The sequence below is a fragment of the Entelurus aequoreus genome, linkage group LG04, assembly GCF_033978785.1.
Source record: "Entelurus aequoreus isolate RoL-2023_Sb linkage group LG04, RoL_Eaeq_v1.1, whole genome shotgun sequence".
NCBI lineage: Eukaryota > Metazoa > Chordata > Actinopteri > Syngnathiformes > Syngnathidae > Entelurus > Entelurus aequoreus.
This window is the reverse complement of record NC_084734.1, coordinates 55,431,525-55,452,942: the sequence shown is the minus strand read 5'-3', so window position 1 is coordinate 55,452,942 and position 21,418 is coordinate 55,431,525. Positions and strand designations below refer to the sequence as shown.

The 21,418-nt window shown below is 38.6% G+C and overlaps 1 protein-coding gene across 1 annotated transcript in view; it reads right to left on the bottom strand.

Annotated features, from left to right (window-relative positions):
• Positions 1-1,064: 1,064 nt before the first annotated feature.
• The window catches only part of LOC133647916 (uncharacterized), an 81,373-nt gene continuing 61,019 nt past the window's right edge, over positions 1,065-21,418 (bottom strand). Inside the window, exon 2 of the mRNA XM_062043673.1 lies at positions 1,065-1,944. Coding sequence (XP_061899657.1) covers positions 1,140-1,944 — 805 coding nt within the window. The 3' untranslated portion in view covers positions 1,065-1,139. The remainder of the gene's footprint in view (positions 1,945-21,418) is intronic.

Genomic DNA, 21,418 nt, shown 5'->3' with positions numbered 1-21,418 from the left:
ATGGGCAGAGCGAAAAAAGATACGTCCTGCACTGCACTCTAGTCCTTCACTCTCCCGTTCCTCATCCACAAATCTTTCATCCTCGCTCAAATTAATGGGGTAATCGTCGCTTTCTCGGTCCGAATCGCTCTCGCTGCTGGTGTAAACAATGGGGAAATGTGAGGAGCCCTTCAACCTGCGACGTCACGCTACTTCCAGTACAGGCAAGGCTTTTTTTTATCAGAGACCAAAAGTTGCGAACTTTATCGTCGATGTTCTCTACTAAATCCTTTCAGCAAAAATATGGCAATATCGCGAAATGATCAAGTACGACATATAGATTGGATCTGCTATCCCCGTTTAAATAAAAAAAAGTCATTTCAGTAGGCCTTTAAGCTGTACATCAAGCAAGAATGGGAAATAATTCCATCTGAGAAGCTTGAAAAATGTGTCTCCTCAGTTCCCAAACGTTTACTGAGTGTTGTTAAAAGGAAAGGCCATGTAACACAGTGGTGAACATGCCCTTTCCCAACTACTTTGGCACCTGTTGCAGCCATGCAATTCTAAGTTAATTATTATTTGCAAAAATAAAAAAAGTTTATGAGTTTGAACATCAGATATCTTGTCTTTGTAGTGCATTCAATTGAATATGGGTTGAAAAGGATTTGCAAATCATTGTATTCCGTTTATATTTACATCTAACACAATTTTCCAAGTCATATGGAAACGGGGTTTGTACTTTCATTTAACCTAACTTAACTTTATAACAAAAGCACTGCTTTGGAAATCATTTGTACCCCTTTCAGAGATCACATTTAGTTCCCCTTAAACATCCTCATGTTGCACAATGAAATGTAAGCATAGGATGATGTGTGCATTCCTGTAAATTTCTCTAGTAACAGCATTCCATGATTAATATAAATAAATTAACATTAATAATAAATGACAGTAAAATAAGCACACGTATGACTGAGGAGTCATAGTGTAACTTTGTGTGGTGTTTGCTGTGTACATACATCTACTGATGCTTAGTCTGGACACATCCTCAGTGACCTCTTTGATTCACCGGGCGTTTCGGGTCTCTCAACTGGTCATACGCCCTCCTCCAAGCGACCCAACCGGGGGTGATCAAATCCCCCGGCTTGTGTCCAGACGGCTCGCTAGCTACCATGACTCCAAGGATCTCCTCTTTTGAGCCACAACCATCTCGAGGCCCTTTCCGCCGCTTCGGTGGTACTGCGGATGGCTCTCCTCTTTCTCTCTCCATCGATGCCCAAACTGCTGAAGGCTCTGACCAAGGAACGGGCTGCAAATCCTCTGCATCCAACCTCCACAGGGAAACACCTTGCTCTCCAACCAGCCTGTTGACAGTCGCTGACCAGTCCCGCATACTTGGAGAGCTTCCTCTCGAAGGCTTCTTCCAGGCGATCTTCCCACGGGACTGTCAGCTCCAGCAGCACAGCTTGTTTGGTGGACTCAGACACAAGGACAATGTCTGGTCGCAGGGTGGTGACTGCGATGTGGCTGGGGAACTTCAGCTGGTTTTCAAGGTCCACCAACAACTGCCAGTCTTTTGCAGATGTCAGGATGCCTGCTGATGTTCTACTAGCAGGAGTTGGTGTGTCCCCAGCTCTGACAAAGGCGATGGTTTTCTTGGAGGGGTGGAACTGTTTTGCCCATGCCAGTCCTGTGCTAATGGCTTCAGCGATGGTCTTCAGGACTTGGTCATGCCTCCACCTGTACCTTCCATTTCCAAGTGCCCTTGTACAGCAACTGAGGATGTGTTCCAGGGTTCCTCGCTTGGAGCACAGTGGGCATGCTGGTGTCTCTGCTATGCCCCATGTGTGCAGGTTTGAAGGGCTTGGGAGCACATCATACACTGCCTGGATGAGAAATTTGATGCGTTGCGGCTTGGCTTTCCAAAGCTCAGCCCAGGTCACTCTCCTCTCAACCGCATTGTCCCATCTTGTCCAAGCTCCCTGTTGCTTCATTCCAACAGCCTTGCAGGTTCTTGTCTCCTCCACTGCCGCTCTCACCTCATCCTGAACAAGACGTCGGCCTTCCTTCCCCCTAGTGTTCAGTTGGGGAGGTGGAAAGGATCCTAGCCCAGCTCGACCCCGTGTGACTGCTCCAACCAGGCTCCTGTGTCGCAGCCTTTCATCTGCCTCTTGAACTGCTTCCTCTGCCATCCATTTCCTGCCAGTCCTCACTTGGATCCCTGCTTTGGCCACCTTCGGATCACTTGAGTCCCTGTACTGTACCACTTCTCTGGCTCTAGTTACCTTAAATTCCTCCTCCAAGGATTTGAAAGGCAACTGCAGTTTGTTGCTGTTCCCGTAGAGTGCAATGCTACTCAGGCTCTTAGGTAGTCCCAGCCATCTCCGGAGGTGGTTGCTGACCCTCCGTTCTAGGATCTCAACTGTCGAGATGGGGAACGAGTAGATGAGGAGGGGCCACAGGATCCTGGGAAGAATGCCATGCTGGTAAATGAGTTGAGTTTGAGTTGTCCGACTTTTTGTGTGACCATAAACGCACCAGTGGTTTAGTGGTATGCGTGTTGGTGACAGATGACAAGTTGGTTTTGGCCTGGTTTGTACGGCAGAAAATTACTAGTTTTTCGAGATAGAAGTTTTTTACTCATGTTTTTGATGTGGTTATGGCCGAATATAAACAGTTTTGCTCAATAAAGTGTTTAATATAATTCCTGTCCTCGAAGCATCTCAATAGACGTTACAATAACTGAAAGGTGTTCAATTGAAAGACGTTGACGAACACCGTTAGGGCCGCTTGTTGTCACTGTCACTCAAAGTTGCATTGCAAAATTACACAGAATAAATGTATTTATTTTGTTTAGAATTCAGATGGGATTTGATTTGGTGCGCGGCATATATTTCCTGTGCGCAGAGGATGCTTGAGCAGTGTGCAATTGCACAGGCGCGCACCTTAGAGGGAACGTTGCTTGGCAGTCCATGTCTTGTTGAAAACACGCCATTCGTCATCAACTTTTCTCTTTTTCGCATCTCGGGGGAATACCGTGCATCACTTGTCGCTGCATGTGCACCTTCACTCACAGGTTACACACGGACATACGCCCATAAATAACACTTTTCAAAATAAAAGCAGCACAGTTGTATTGCGCGCATGACATAGATGTTTTTTCAACTTTATTTTGTAATTTGTGATTGCAGCTGTTCACTATGAGGGGCCGTTAGGGACATTATTCAGAATTACCTCTTACATACACTACTGAAATGCTCTCACATAAACAACTGAAATCTTTTTCTTTTATACACACTACTGAAACACTCTTATAAACACTACTGAAATGCTCTTACATACACTACTGAAATGCTCTCACATAAACAACTATAATCTTTTTCTCTCACACACCCTACTGAAACACTCTTATAAACACTACTGAAATGCTCTTACATATACTACTGAAACACTCGTATAAACACTACTGAAACACTCTTATAAACACTACTGAAATACTCTTACATACACTACTGAAACACTCTTATAAACACTACTGAAACACTCTTATAAACACTACTGAAATACTCTTACATACACTACTGAAACACTCTTACATACACTACTGAAACACTCTTATAAACACTACTGAAATACTCTTACATACACTACTGAAACACTCTTATAAACACTACTGAAACACTCTTATAAACACTACTGAAACATTCTTACATACACAACTGAAACACTCTTATAAACACTACTGAAACATTCTTACATACACTACTGAAATGTTTTTGTCTCACGCACACACACGCACCTGGAATTATTTTTCACTAGTATGTATAAACGGGTTTCACCTGTGTGTGTGTGTGCTTTTTACACGTGTGTGTAAGGGACAACAATTTCAGTAGTATGTGTGCAAAGATTTCAGTTATGTGTATGAGCGCATCTTACCATTGTGTATACGAGCATTTTACCACTGTGTGTAAGAGCATCTTACTAGTGTGTGTGAGCGATGTTGCATTCCGGTTCCGGTATAATCCCCGCCCCTTTTCAGACAAGTTTATTTTTATTTTTTTTAAAGCCAAGTTGTGGACAAAATGTCTGCCGACAAGTAGCTTAACCGAAGCGGGAGCTCCACTTCATAATTTGAGGGCTTCAGCGGAGAATATAATAACACTTTCAATGCAACAAGGGTCGGACTGCCGCCATGGGTCTCCCCCGCAGGACGGGGCACCTGAGCGGCCACACAGCGGTGCCTTTCTCCTCCCGACAGCCGCAGCCTGGAGCACTCGTTCCATTGCGAGTTTGCACCGCACACATGCAACGTTTCAGTTCATGGACATCGGGGCAAAAGGAGGAAAAGGTAATTAGACATTATTTATTTCTAAATGATTTGTTGAATCACACGAAATGTAAGACAACATGGCATTGTAGTGAGCTACAATGGTAACATGTCGAAATGTGAGTCACGTCGTGTAGCTAATCATATACTAATGATAATGGATTGCATTTATTTAGCGCTTATCATCGACTAGATAAGGGGTCCCCAAACTACGGCCCGCGGGCCGGTTACGGCCCTCCAAAGTCCAACATCCGGCCCGCTGGGAAAAACAAAAAACAATTTTTTTGTATTATTATTTTCAATCTGTCTTTTCTAATCTAATCCATTTTTTGGTGTTCCCTAGCCGCTCAGGCAAATCATATTGTCTACAAATGCATTTCCCTGTATGACTTATATTGTCTTAGCTGTTTTCATGTGATGTGATTGTTACATTCTTATTTCAGAGTCACCACACAGCTGCATGACCATTTCAACAAGGACCGAATAAACAACCTCTGGATTCATGGAACTTCTTTGCACACAAATATATTAATTGGAATATTCAATAAATTTCACATAGAAACATTGTGAATATTATTTTCAACAGTGTGTTGAAAACAACCTTTTTTGGCTCAGAAAGGTTCCTTATGTCTCATTATTCATATCCTTTCAATACTTGTCGGTGTGTAATTCCAGACATAGATGTAAACATTAATGAGACAACAATGAACATTTTTCAACAAGTGAACCCACTTGAAAATGATGGCAACTATGGAAAAGACATTTTCACTTCAATTCTGCACTTTATTCAGTGGACAACATGGGAATAATAAGGTTTGTTAAAATGTTTTCTTCACTTGTGCAGTGTATTCTGCAAATTAACATTTTGTTTAAACATTTTGTAAAAAATAAATAAACAAGGAACCTGTTATACAGACCTGTATGAAGTTGCCCACTTTATTATTGCAAATATCAGAATAACACCGCAATACGTTTGTGCTGTGAACATTTATGTTTCTACGGTTGATGTTTTTAAGTTATTTTATGTTCTGACTAGTAATGTCATCCAGCCCCCACCACCACACACACTTTGTCAAAATCTCCCCAAACTTGTCCCAAACGCTTGTGATACACAATTTTTGTGTCTTATGATTATTGTATTTAGGTTAGGGGCTAGGTGTAAATATTAACACATTAACTTAAACTATAATTTTAGACAAACAATATCTATTGTCTGACTACAAGAAGCATTGAAAAGTATATAAATAATAAGGCATAGGGAACCTTTTTTGAGAAAAAAAAAAAAAGATATTTAATATGTTTATGAGAAATGTATTGAATATTCCAATTAATATATTTGTGTGCAGAGAAGTTCCATGAATCCAGAGGTTGTTTATTCCGTCCTTGTTGAAATGGTCATGCAGCTGTGTGGTGACTCTGAAATAAGAATGTAACAATCACATCACATGAAAACAGCTAAGACAATATAAGTCATACAGGGAAATGCATTTGTAGACAATATGATTTGCCTGAGCGGCTAGGGAACACCAAAAAATGGATTAGATTAGAAAAGACAGATTGAAAATAATAATACAAAAAAATTGTTTTTCCCAGCAGGCCGGATGTTGGACTTTGGAGGGCCGTAATCGGCCCGCGGGCCGTAGTTTGGGGACCCCTTATCTAGTCGATGATAAGCGCTAAATAAATGCAATCCATTATCATTAGTATATGATTAGCTACTGACGTAACACGACGTGACTCACATTTCGACATGTTACCATTGTAGCTCACTACAATGCCATGTTGTCTTACATTTCGTGTAATTCAACAAATCATTTAGAAATAAATAATGTCTAATTACCTTTTCCTCCTTTTGCCCCGATGTCCATGAACTGAAACGTTGCATGTGTGCGGTGCAAACTCGGAATGGAACGAGTGCTCCAGGCTGCGGCTGTCGGGAGGAGAAAGGTGGCCGCTCAGGTGCCCCGTCCTGCGGGGGAGACCCATGGCGGCAGTCCGACCCTTGTTGCATTGAAAGTGTTATTATATTCTCCGCTGAAGCCCTCAAATTATGAAGTGGAACTCCCGCCTCGGTTAAGCTACTTGTCCGCAGACATTTTGTCCACAACTTGGCTTTAAAAAAAATAAAAATAAACTTGTCTGAAAAGGGGCGGGGATTATACCGGAACCGGAATGCAACATCGCTCACACACACTAGTAAGATGCTCTTACACATAGTGGTAAAATGCTCGTATACACAATGGTAAGATGCGCTCATACACATAACTGAAATCTTTGCACACATACTACTGAAATTGTTGTCCCTTACACACACGTGTAAAAAGCACACGCACACAGGTGAAACCCGTTTATACATACTAGTGAAAAATAATTCCAGGTGTGTGTGTGTGCGTGAGACAAAAACATTTCAGTAGTGTATGTAAGAATGTTTCAGTAGTGTTTATAAGAGTGTTTCAGTAGTGTATGTAAGAATGTTTCAGTAGTGTTTATAAGAGTGTTTCAGTAGTGTTTATAAGAGTGTTTCAGTAGTGTATGTAAGAGTATTTCAGTAGTGTTTATAAGAGTGTTTCAGTAGTGTTTATAAGAGTGTTTCAGTAGTGTATGTAAGAGTATTTCAGTAGTGTTTATAAGAGTGTTTCAGTAGTGTTTATAAGAGTGTTTCAGTAGTATATGTAAGAGCATTTCAGTAGTGTTTATAAGAGTGTTTCAGTAGGGTGTGTGAGAGAAAAAGATTTCAGTTGTTTATGTGAGAGCATTTCAGTAGTGTATGTAAGAGCATTTCAGTAGTTTTTATAAGAGTGTTTCAGTAGTGTGTACAAAAGAAAAATATTTCAGTTGTTTATGTGAGAGCATTTCAGTAGTGTATGTAAGAGGTAATTCTGAATAATGTCCCTAACGGCCCCTCATAGTTCACATTCACTCACAATCACGCACGTGCATACGTCCACACGGAAGTAATACAAATAACGCTTTTAAAAACAAAAGCAGCACCGTTGTATTGCACACTCGACATACATACTTTTTAAAATTAATTTTGTGATTTATGATTGGCCTCACGCGGGCCGGACAGGGACGCACAAAGGGCCGGATGTGGCCCGCGGGCCGCAGAATGCCCAGGTCTGCCCTAGGTATTCGCTCTCAGCTGCCGTAGAAATATAACTCAGTGGAGTTCTTCCTGGTCTGGAGTAAAATTAACTGCTCCTCCTCTTCCTTGCAGCTGCTCAAGTTCCTGTTAGCTTCCTCAAAGTTATTGTAGCATGGCCATGTACATAGTGTATATACCCCAGCCCCATTTTTTATATATATTGTTTTTCAAATCACCTGACTTGTATACTGTGTACATGTACATAATGTATCAATTTTTTAACGTAATTTTTTATATACATGTTACAGGTTATATATATTTTATTATTGAATGTATCAAATGTGATGAATATTTAATGGATCACAATGGAAACAAGCCTTTTGGCTTTCTGTGCCATTCATTTGCCTTTATAAAGCATTACATTGATTCTAAAGGGACAAGCGGTAGAAAATGGATGGATGGAATTCTTTAAGATGTCAATAAACTTCTCAATCAATCAAAAAAGTTGCACCAGACCTTAATGTACTGGTCATCAGCCACGCACTCATCCAGCGCTCCAACGCCTGCCTGTGGTCACCTGTGTTGCACATCATCTCCTAACCTGCTGGTAAACGCAGGGCAGAATGGTGATGGCTTTGTACCAAATCACATGCCTTGTGTTTATGATGCATGCTGTCTATTCAGTGAAAAAAACGTCCGCCAGGAGCTTCCTTGTCAGGTGGTGAGATCACTGTTTCACTGTTTCTATTTGAGGTTGTGACAGCAAGATCTTTTATTGGTAGATGTGTGTGTGGTAGTGTCTATTTAACAACTTGGCAGATGTTGTGATATGTTCCTCTGCAACATCCTGGTGGCAAATAAATGGTTGGTTGAGTGTAGTCCTTTTCCTGTCGCTGCTGATCCTGGTTTATGGTGGACGTACGGTTTACTGCTGTAGGTTCACATTCAATGGCCTTGACACTGTTACCTATCAGTGGGCCATTTTTGTAGAGCCTAGGGTTGTACGGTATACCGGTATTAGTATAGTACCGCAATACTAATGAATCATATTCGGTACTATACTACCTCTGAAAGGTACCGGTCCTCTACCACCCCCCGCCCCCGTCGTCGTCACATCGTGTCATTGCTGGTTTTACGAACAGACGAGCATGTTTGGCAGCGCACAATCACGGAGCACTTACAAGCAGACACAGTGTGTAGACAGAAAAGGGAGAACGGACGCATTTGGTCTTTAAAACTAACGATAAAGGTGAAGTTATAACACTGAAACGCCCTCAGGAAGAGGTGCTTTAAGACATGGCTAGCTAGTTAGTGGCTCACGTCCATCCGTCGTCGGCAGTGTTTTAGCTACTTCTAAATCACTAATCCTGGTCTCCATGGTGACAAATACAGTATGTTTCTTCCAAGTATCATCCCTGCAGGACAAGGAATAGCTAAACATGTTTCACTACACACCGTAGCTCACCGGCATCAAAATGTAAACAAATGCCATGGGTGGATCTACACCTAACATCCACTGTAATGATATCAAGTACAGTAGCGTATCTAGTCAATACGACTATGATTACGTCAATATTTTTTGGCATCACAACATCTTCTTTCGTTTTAAAAAAAAGTATATTGTGTTTATAAACTCAGAAAATATCTCCCTGGACACAGGAGGACTTTGAATATGACCAATGTATGATCCTGTAACTACTTGGTATCGGATTGATACCCACATTTGTGATATCAACCAAAACTAATGTAAAGTATCAAACAACAGAAGAATAAGTGATTATTACATTTTAACAGAAGTGTGTATAGAACATGTTAAAAGAGAAAGTAAGCAGATATTAACAGTAAATGAACAAGTAGATTAATAATTCATTTTCTACTACTTGTCCTTAATAATGTTGACAAAATAATATAATTATAAATGACACAATATGTTACTGCATACGTCAGTAGACTAATTAGGAGCCTTTGTTTGTTTACTAAAAGACAAGTTGTCTAGTATGTTCACTATTTTATTTAAGGACTTAACTGCAATAAGAAACATGTTTAATGTACCCTAAGATTTGTTGTTAAAATAAAGCCAATAATGCAATTGTTTTGTGGTCCCCTTTATTTAGAAAAGTACCGAAAAGTACAAAAATAATTGTACTAAAATATTGGTATCGTTAAACACTACTCTGCTCTCCTACGAGCAGTAGAACGTAAAGTCCTGCTTTACATTCATATTCACCGGGAGTGCTCAACAAACATTTCACCCCGAGGTATTCAGACATTGTATTCGGAATTTAAATGCATGCAAATAAAGTTCCCCGCCAGTCCAGGGTGTACCCCGCCTATCGCCCGAATGCAGCTGAGATAGGCTCCAGCACCCCACGAGACCCCGAAAGGGACAAGCGATAGAAATTGGATGGATGGATTCCACCAAAACGGCAAATTGTGTCTTTGTAGAAACCGTAGGAGACAGAATTAGGGTTTTGGTACTGTGGGTGTGGGTGTGTCTGTCAGGCTAGAGGATGTGCTAGTCACATGGACATGGGTTTGTCTGTGACGTCATGTAATTCAGGAAGTATTTAGGCAGCATCCATTCACCTGTCAGGAGGGCAAAAGGAGGTTTATGGAAAGAGGAAGAGGAGGAGAGGATAAGTTTGGGTGCCACACTATTTGTTTACTGCTTGATTTGGCGATTATATTTCATCTTGTTTATCACTTCCGTTTGTCATCTTATTATGTAAAACCTGTCAAACCCACGTCAAACTCACTCAGGAAGTCAAAAGCCAAGTCAAGAAACAATGACCCATTCTTATCCCTCCAGCAACCACCAGGAAATGCGGCAACATAAATTAAACAAATAAGGCCTTCAGAGAAAATATATCACACCGGTCACAGACATCAAGATACAGATCATGCACGGACAAATTGGAGCCAAGTGCCACAGCTAAGTCAGAAAACACGCCACGTAATTTTCAGCCGGGAGCAGGTAGGACCAGCTGTCTCTTTTATTTCATGGCTATTAGTTGTCCGCTGTGGCTACATGCAGGAGGGAAACATGTTTAAGTACCCAACGTAAATTCATCGTGCTTCTTGGTGTCATTAGCATAACGAGCTGCATCTGACTGCGCTGCTGTCAAAGTGCTTGCTGGACTGGCGGGGAACTTTATTTGCATGCATTTAAATTCCGAATACAATGTCTGAATACCTCGGGGTGAAATGTTTGTTGAGCACTCCCGGTGAAAAAAAATCCCTGAACTTTAGCAATGCGTGAGTTGTTTTATTTCTCATGCAAACCCAGATTTTAAAGAGACTTTAAGTAAGTTGTCTCTTTCCTTCATGAGTATTTCAGAGTCATTAGTCAGCCATGGTACGTTGTTTACCCTTTTTTTTTTAAGCTTTTCCCTTTTTTTAAATTAAAGATTCCATAACTTCTTTGAGTTTTGAGTTAAATATCTGGGAGTTGATTTTAATGTCATCATCAAAGAACAAATCAGTCCAATTTATTTCAATCAACGTAACGTCAAAATTGGGGTGTAGATGTTACGTGATAATGTTATACTAGCTATGAAATGTTGTAGAATGTAATCATTTTTTATGTAATTTATTTTGAGAAAAGTACACAATTATGATCAGAAAGACATGTAATGAAATTATATGTTTTAATAATCCTCTTGGCATGAACAGTAAATAGCAGGTCTGTTAGACTTTAAGGATGATTTGTTATTCTGGTCGTTTTGTAATTATTTGTGATAAGTTAAAAATAATCAGTAATATGTTTAAGCGTTGTTCGGTCCTTGTTTATGCTCCTTTTAATGTTAAAATCACCCATTAAAATAATGTCCTTAGTTTTGTCACAGTGTTTAAGGAGAATTTTAAGTTGTTATAAATGATAAATGATAAATGAGTTATACTTGTATAGCGCTTTTCTACCTTCAAGGTACTCAAAGCGCTTTGACAGTATTTCCACATTTACCCATTCACACACTGATGGCGGGAGCTGCCATGCAAGGCGCTAACCAGCAGCCATCAGAGGCAAAGGGTGAAGTGTCTTGGCCAAGGACACAACGGACGTGACTAGGAAGGTAGAAGGTGGCAATTGAACCCCAGTAACCAGCAACACTCCGATTGCTGGCACAGCCACTCTACCAACTTCGCCACGCCGTCGTCCGCCGTTGTTCATAAAAAACACTTTTTGCAGTGGGCTTCCTATATATACACACACTATGATAGATTACCATACCATACCACTTACATTCACTTGAGTAAAATAATGGCGTCAATGTAGAAATGTATTGTATCACTCATCCATATGTCATCAGCCTGATTTGTACGAAGTACCCTGAACTGTGAAATGCTTTGGAAATGTACTAGGAACTTTAAGTTACTGCACTTTTGGTGGAAAAGGGTCAATTGTCAAGTAGCTTGTATTATAAATAAACAAGAACTAAACACGTTCTCCCTGTATCCAGTAATGCTGGCTGTCGTGTGCAAAATTTTGAATAAAAAGTTTTCGAAACGCCTCAACTTTTTTGTGTGGAACCAATCAGCATTCGACAGCACAGCCGGCTCCTCAAAATAGTTAGTCAGCTAGTTAGTTAGTTTCAGTTTATTTCAAACATGCATACAGAATTTATTAAATCCTACGCCTTTTCACATCATAGCAGTTTCATCCCATTTCTTTGTTCTCTGTTTCTAACAGAACAGTGAATAAATAACTATGTAAATATATATACTATAAGTAAGTAAATAAATATGAAATACATAATAGATATTAGACATATACACAATTATTAAAGATCTCATAAATAAATAGTTAAGTAGTGTATGATTCACCGAGGAGATTAATGAGATTATCTCTTTTTTTTTTTTTAAAGGTTCAAGATGTTTATCATAATTCTTCTGTATACTTTGTGAACACTTGTAATTTGAACAGTCTCTTAAACTGAATCATATTGGTGCTTTGTTTGATTTCCTTGCTTAATCCATTCCTTAATTTAATTCCACATACTGATATGCTAAAGGTATTAAGTGTTGTGTGTGCATACAAATGTTTTAAATTAGATTTCCCTCTAAGGTTATATTTCTCCTCTTTTGTTGAGAAGAATTGTTGAACGTTCTTGGGTAGCAGGTTATAGTTTGCTCTGTACATAATTTTAGCTGTTTGCAAATGCACCAAGTCGTTGAATGTCAATATGTTTGTTTCAAGAAATAAAGGGTTTGTATGTTCTCTATATCCAACATTATGTATTATTCTAATTGATCTTTTTTGTTACACCGTTGGTAAACGAAACGCACATTTGTAGTTTTTCCCCCATATTTCCACGCAATAAATCAGATATGGTAGCACTAGCGAGCAGTTGAGAATATGAAGTGATTTTTGGTCCAGAACCTATTTTGCTGTATTCATTATTGATGTTGTATATTTTTTACATGAGGTTTCCAGTTCATTTTATCATCTATTTTTACATCCAAAATGTGTTTTCTTTTACCCTTTCAATGTCTACTTCGTCTATTTGTATTTGTGTTTGACTTTCTTGTCTACTGTTACCAAATAATAATATTTTAGTTTTACTGAGGTTCAAAGATAGTCTGTTTTTTATCTTTTTAATTTGTTCATTTCTCCTGTTGTTATTTGTATTAGCTTCCGTGGGTTCTCTCCTGAACAAAACACAGTTGTATGATCTGCAAATAATACTAACTTTAAGTCCTTTATAACTTTACAATTGTCATTTATATAAAGATTACACAAAGTTGGTCCACGTTTGATCCCTGAGGTACCCCACAATATATTTTCAGCTCTGTAGACATTTGTTCTCCTATCTTCATGTACTGCTTTCAATTGGTTAGCTCTTACCCAGTCCAAGACCAAACCTCTGATTCCATACTGTTCTAATTTGTTTATTAAGATATGATTGAGTGTGTTAAATGCTTTTGTTAAGTCTATAAACACTGCAGCAGCACATTTTTTGCTATCTAATGCATGTGTGATCTATTCCGTTAATTAGATTAATGCCATTGATGTTGAAATGTTGGCGCTGTATCGGTATTAGGTGTCTGTAAGTGTTTCATTTTTATTTATGAATTTGTCCAATCTTTTTTTTTTTAATTTTGTAAAATTGTGGATGCAGAGAAACAGGTATGTAGTTTCTTTACTGTTGTTTGTCTTCAGTTTTATAAATTGGTACAACTTTTGCTATTTTCATTTTATCTGGGAATTTGCCAGTTTTAAATTATATGTTGCTGTTATATGTAAATGTTCTGAAATCTGTTCAATAACCTTTTTTATCATTTCCGTATCAATTCTGTTCCAATCAGTTGAGGTCTTGGATTTACAACATTGATTATTTCCTCTCTTGCCACACCTTCGAGGAACATTGAGTTGTAATTTCTTTCTATAGTGTCATTCAAGTCGGGATCTGTAATATTTTTCTCCAGATTCGGTACAATGTTCACAAAGTACTTATTGAAGCTTTCAACTACTTTGTTCATATTGTAATTCTTTACATTTCCATTTGAGAAGTATTTAGGATAATCCTTCTTAGCAGCATGTTTCATGATGCTATTTAGGATGCCCCATGTTGCTCTCATATTGTTTTTGTTCAGGTCCAACAGTTGACTGTAATATTCATTCCTATGTGTTCGTAGTATGCCAGTTTGCTTGTCCTTGTACGTTTTGTACTTGTTTTCTGCCTCTGTAGAATTAATGCATGTAAATGTACTGAGTTACACAGATGTTCATCAAAGCTAACATACACAGAATCTCCCAATAAAGCATGATGCCTACAAACCAAAATTATGTTTTGACCTCGGTTTATGTTAGTATGTAATGAAAATATCCTGGGGAATCTCCCAATAAAAAATGATGCCTACAAACCAAAATTACGTTTTGACCTCGGTTTATGTTAGTATGTAATGAAAATATCCTGGGGAACTTTAAGAAGTACCACCTATCTAATATGAACCAATTGGTTCCTAGTGGAACTTTATTTACGGTCGTAATTTTTGGTGGAAACTCATCGAAAGTTCCTGTAAAGGTTACTGTGGTGAAAACTGGTCCATCGACTAAAATTACATACTAACATAAACCAAGGTCAGTACGTTATTTTGGTTTGTGGGCATCAGGCTTTATTGGGAGATTACGTGTGTGTTAACTTTGATGAACATCTGTAAAACTCAGTACATTTACATGCACTAAAACATGATAATATTGCTTTCATGCTGTGTGCAATATTATTTCACCATGTGTGGTAAATTGCTACCTTCAGGTGTTTTGCAAACAACTGACATGTTAAGTGCTATTTTAATAGTTATGTGTTCCATTATTTCATGTTATTGAAGTAAGTTTAATGAAAAATAAATATTTGGTAATTGCAGTGGTTGTCAGTTGTTTTGAGCATTTGATGAACAAAATACATAAACAACTTTGATGAGTTAAGTAGTTGTTTACATCTGGTTGAGGAAAACTCAAACACATTCATCTTAATCTGTATAATATGCCAAATTTCTGAAAACCGATAGTGTGTTAAGTGTGTGACTGTGACAAATACAAACAGTACAACACAGCTAAAGCAAAACAGATGGAACTTAATTTTCAGGTCATTTTACACTTTAACACTTGTCTGTGAACAGAAGCGTGTGTGGTGACGGAATGAACAAGATCACCGACACAAGAGGATGACATGAGTTTTCTCAAGGGTGTCTGGGCTGCTTCCTCGCACCGTGACTCTGTCATTGGGCAAAGTGCTACAGAGAGGCAGAGTTAATTACATTGTATTACTCAAGTTCTATGAGCCATAAATGGCCCTCTTGTGCAGCCGTGGATCCTTAACAGTACTTTGACTATGAGAGAGGAAGGGTGCAGGAATTGGAGTAGTCTCTTCAAACTCTTGAGCAACAAAGTGGTATTAGGAGTCCAAGAATACCATTCGAACCATGTCTTCCAATTATATATATGAGCTTAAATCCAAGAAATAATTTGCCTCGATAATAACCTTATTAGTAGAAGTAAAGCCACTTGTCCACTTTCATACCATAGCAACAAGAAGAAGCCATCGTCCAAATGTCAAATGGGTGGAAACTAAGATTAACATGTGAGAATCTTTATTTCTATTGAAGCGGAAACTTAAGTGCCATTTTAGACTAATGTTTCAAATCTGTTCACATCTTCCATAACAATTATCCTGTGCACCCTAAACAGATCGCCAGTCAATCACAAGACCGGCACATACTATACTGTAGACACCAGCTTGTGTCCACAATCACCTGACAGTATGTATAATGGATACAATGATGGGACAGGTTACTATTTGGGGTAACTTTATACGAGCTCATTGAAAGACACAAAGTCGTTTCATAATATACAGAGTGGGCAGAACAGGTGGTTATCAGAATTGACGGATATCTAACCAAAAACAGGACTTTAGGCAAAGGGTAAGGTTATCAATTAGGGCCGGGATGTTACGATTGATTGATATGAACATTCAAATTGATCAGAATATATAGAAGCTGAAATCAAAATGAGGAAGTCAGGACCAACGGCTACAAGACTATTTGTGTCCATTCAGGAGCGCAAGATTGCTGTTGGCTAGTGTATCCTCCTACGGTGTGGAGTGAAGCATGTTCAACTATTCCTCGTTCAGCGGGGATGATACTTGTAAAAAACAACGTTTTTGTTGCCATGTCAACACACTGCAGGTAATTTTTTTTATGTCATTAAAAATGTATTAATGTCCTTTTCGTGTTGAGCTGTTTAAAAAAAACATGTTTTAAAGAAAAGCATTAATTAAAACTAATTGTCCAGTCATTGTAATAAATACTTTAAAATGGTCTGTCGTAATTACACTTATTTACGATGAAAAATGGTATCTTTCAGCAATCAATCTTGATTAATCTTGAGTCAACTATGAATAAAATGCAATTAATCACGATCAAATATTTGAATCGTTTGACAGCCCTAGTTTTAAGCATGTGTACAGGTATCTCGCGCCTTTACGACTTTTATCATGAAATGACGTGAACTACGCCTGTATGTACTACGCGCAGTAGCTTTGTGTGTTGTTACCTAATGCTAATTAATGTAATACTCGTTACGTTCTATTGTATTCTATAGCAATCTGGCTAGCTACCATTTTATATCATTGAATGTATATTCTATCATTATAACCCAGGCTTCCTCCCAACTCCAAAGACATGCACCTGGGGATAGGTTGATTGGCAACACTAAATTGGCCCTAGTGTGTGAATGTTGTCTGTCTATCTGTGTTGGCCCTGCGATGAGGTGGCGACTTGTCCAGGGTGTACCCCGAAAGAGGCAAGCGGTAGAAAATGGATGGATGGATGGATAACATGACTGCAAATGGTTAGTTGCCCCTCTGGGACTGTTTTAATGTATGTGCACACACTGCACACACTCCCATCGTGCCCGCTTGTACAAAACAGCAGCGAGTATCAAAGCAATGCAAAACAACAATCATTTTTTATTCAATATGAGTAGTAATTAGTAATGTATGAAATGTTTTACTCTTTCATATTTCGGTCAAGACACTAGTAAGATACACAGTGATACAAGGTGACCACACACACACGCACACACACACACACACACACGTATTTCTTACCTTCTTGAGACTTGACAAAAATGCCTACCTCTTTAGGACCGCCCTTTCTAGATATATAAAGATGTGTATTCACAACATTAATAATATATATATATATAGATACACAACGCACATTTAAAAAAGCTTGTTGTGAAAGATGAGTTGGAATTTCACAAGAAATAGGTCACAATTTCACAAGAAAAACTTAGAATTTTGGCAGTGTTATAATAAAAGTCGTAATTTTACTCAACGCAAGTCAAAATTTTACAAGAAAAACTGAACATTTGTGCAATATTATGAAATAAAGTTGGAAGTTTACTCAATAACAGTCGCAATTTTACAAGAGAAAGCTTAAATTGTTGGCAATTTTATGAAAAGAGTCGAAACACAATTGTGACAGACTCAAGCCGTCTTGTGGGTTCCCTGGACCATCAAATGGAGACATCTCGAGCAGAGTTGACGTTTGTTTATTTTTGCAAATAAAACCTCACAGCCTCAGACGCTTTTCAGCTCCTTTTCTTCCGCTCGCTCGTTCGTCGTTTGTCTCTGGCTCTTCTCCTCTCTCGCTCCGCGTCAGCTTCCCTTTCGCTCCTTCCAGTCTCTCTCTCGTCTCTCTCTGTTGCGCCCCTTTTCTTCCGCGAGAGGAGATTGGATGATCGTGCCCAGGTGTGCGGATCGCGCACCTGGGCACGATTGCGGCGTCGCTGCCGGCGCGCCCCGCCTCGCCGCTCGCTGCCGTCCACGCCTCCACGCCGCCATCTTGGGCCGGGCTCTAGCGTGCCCTGCTTTGCTGCTCGCTTGCCGGCCACGCCTCCTCGCCGCCATCTTGGGCCAGGCTTCGGCGTTCCCTGCCTCGCTGCTCGCTCGCCGGCCCCGCCTCTCCACAACAATTTTATAAGAAAACTTTAAAATTGGGGCAATATTATAATAATAATCGGAATTTCACTTGGCAAAATTATAACAAAAGTCATAATTTTACACAAAACATTTTACAAGAAAAAAAAAAAAAAGGGCAATATTGTGATAAAGGTCAGAATTTTATATGACATGTGTCGCCATTTTACATAAAAAAAGTAATAATTTTAAGAGTAATTATTGCAATATTACAGAAACAGAAAGAATATGATAAAACGTTCCCAACTATTTAAGAAAAAAGTCGACACCTTGTGAGAAAAAGACTGCTTTAAGTACTTTTATATTTATTCAAATTTTTTTGTTTGTAATTGTTTTTTAATCTTCATTATTTACTTCAAGTTATTACAGTATGTCTCTATATACATATTTTTTCAATTACTTTTGGCCAAAGGGGGCGCATTTACATTTCTTACACACACTTGTTATTACATAAGTTGGCCATTGAGGGAGCGCTTTGAATGTTTTCACACACTTGTTATTTCATATGTTGACGACAGTTGTAGCACTTTTAAAACCGACACATAATCAATTTGAAAAATCCCTCCTTTTTGGGACCACCCCAATGTTGATAAATTTCACCACCAGGGGTGCAAATGAGACATTCTCTATTAGATGCAATGGTTTTCCGTATTGGGAACATAATTCCGCTCCTAACTTGTTCACCGGTCCTCATATGGAAGGTACTTTTCTTTGTTGATGTCTGAAGAAGGTTAGAAATACAAGAACACACACACACACACACACACACACACACACACACACACACACACACACACACACACACACACACACACACACACACACGTACACGGTGAGCTCAAGTGTACCACAACCTGACACTACTCGCATTGTTGCTCACATGCTCATATTCCCTTATCAAGTGTTTGTGTGCGTGTGTTGCAGCACGTTTAGTGACGGCACTGACCCCACCTTAGCAGGAAGAGCTCAGGTGTCACTCGTGTCACATTAACACTTTTACCCACACCTTCACTCGTTGTGTGCAACAAGAGCTAGGCCACCTTTGGTTCAGGGGGAGGAAACTTCCAAAAATGAGACTAAGTGTCATCCAAAGTTATTTTGTTCTCTATGAACCCAAATATGTACCCAAATATTAATAACAATGTGTGCATGATACTACTTAATGTGAAATAGTCATATTTATTTTATATGTCTGTTTGTAAGAACCAGGGGCCTCATCTATTAAGAGTCGTGTGCACTTCCTGCTAAAATATAGTGTCCGCTCAAATCCAGACAACATAAAAAACTTTAGATGTATTAAATTGTGTACACACATTAATCCAAGCACATTTCTTGTGTACATTTCAATCAATGTGTAATTGAGCGCACATGTTGCTGTCCACGACCCCCATTTAAATACGCAGATCCTTTTTAAATTAGCCATGTGCCGGAGATTTCCCACTTAAACAGTCAAAAAACACAATAATAATGAGCAAGATGGCGAAAAAGAAGAATTTCACTGACAGAATGAAGAATGCATTAGAAACGCTATGGACGATTAAAAGACAGAACGGCACTTCCACTTCCGAGTCAAAGCTTTAAACAGCAGGAAACACTTGTAGGCATTCACCCAGCTGCACCTGCAGTGAGCGAACTCGTCCAAAATATGGCGCCGTAGCACGAATAATAACACACCATTTAAGTGTCTTTGCAAGTATTTAATGACAACTATTTGCTTTATGGCCAAGAAAAACCCGTAAACTAGTCGCACCGTTTTATAAGCCGCAGGGTACAAAGCGTAGGCAAAATCTAGCGGTTTATAGTCCGGAATTTACGGTGTTATATATTGGAACTGAAATATGAGAAGATGTATCTAGGTGTGCCTGTGTGCTGTTTTTTTTTTCTAAAAAGGCATCATACATACCAGATGTAAACCTTATTTACTTAGAATTTTATGAATTTATTGTCATACCAGCACACGAGACAAAATGTTGTACCTGTGGTCCAAGATTAAGCCCGATGACTACAAGAACATTTGTATGTACATATTAATGTAGTATTTGTGTTAGGATTATTAGTTGTCTGTGGTACCGCTGAGATTAAAAAAATTATTTTGGTCATGGAAATTCAGTAAAAGGCTTTGGAGAAGTCATTAAAAATAATTTGCGACAAGGTGTACAAACCCTGCTTTAGAGTGACTAACTAATGTCTCTAATCCCCTGAGAAAGTTTAAATCCAGGATAAAAACATATATTTACTCCTTAGCGTTCAAAACCAGTTAGTCGGAGTATCTTGGTCCTCTTTTTAATTTTTATACAATTTATTTTATGTATCTATTATATTTTGTTATTTGTATGTGATATATTTTCACACTTCTTTGAAGATGTGTTATTGTAGTATTTTATTCATCCCTCTGTGTTAAACTGTAAATGTGACACTGCTTTGCATTATTTTTTATTTTTTTTAATGTCCGTACAGCACTTCTCAGCAGGCACAAAACATTGATACTATGTTGATTACACATACATGTCCTTTAAAATGGACTTAGAAACCACGTGGCAAAATAGTTGTCTTTCTAAATTGAGACAACGTCGATGTCTGACATTGAATCCACGTTGTTGGTGGGGAAATTACAACATTTCAAAGGTCAAATCATTGTCACATCCTGACATTGAATAAACGTCGTAAAAAAGAACGTTGTATGTTGTAATGTTGTATTTGTGTTCTAGAATATTGGTTGGGAAATGACCAAAAATCAATGGTTAAAATCAATGTCAGAACCCAACATTGATTAAACGTCGTCAAAAAGCATGTTGTTTCAACGCTAGGTTTGAGTTGCTCGACGTCAAGACCTAATTTAACAAGTTCTCAATGTTGTTTTATTGCAGGAGAAAAAATGTACTCCCAAGTGGGCCGGACTGGTAAAATCACGACACGATAACTTAAAAATAAAGACAACTTCAGATTGTTTTCTTTGTTTAAAATTAGAACAAGCACTTTCTGAAATTGTACAAATCACAGTGTTTTTGGGTTTTTTTTCACTTACATGTTGCGGTTAATATTATTCCATCTTTATTTGTTGTTATTTATATTTTCTGAATAAATTATGTGATAATGTTCATCAGTCAACTCATTGGTGTTAATTTTCAATCTATCAAGATAAACAAATTATATCTAAATCAAATTACAGGATGTTATTTATGTAGTTTGATCATTTTCATCGACCGATGTACTAACATCATGTGGTTTATTTTGTACATATGTAGCATCATCTACAAAGATACAAAGAATTGCTATTTCGACATCCAGTGGACACATTTAGAACAGCTGTTTCTTTAATTCGAAAAATTTCAGGTACATTTTTATACTTAGCAAACTCATCCCGCGGGCCGGATAAAACCTATTCACGGGCCTGATCCGGCCCTCGAGCTGTACGTTTGACACCCCTGTTTTAATGTATTGTGCCTGCTGGTTTGGTCAGCTGAGGTTGTTTTTAAATGTGCTGTATACATGATTAAACTAAACTGAACTATAAACTTCCTTGGGAACATCACTCTTTGTTTATTATTTTTG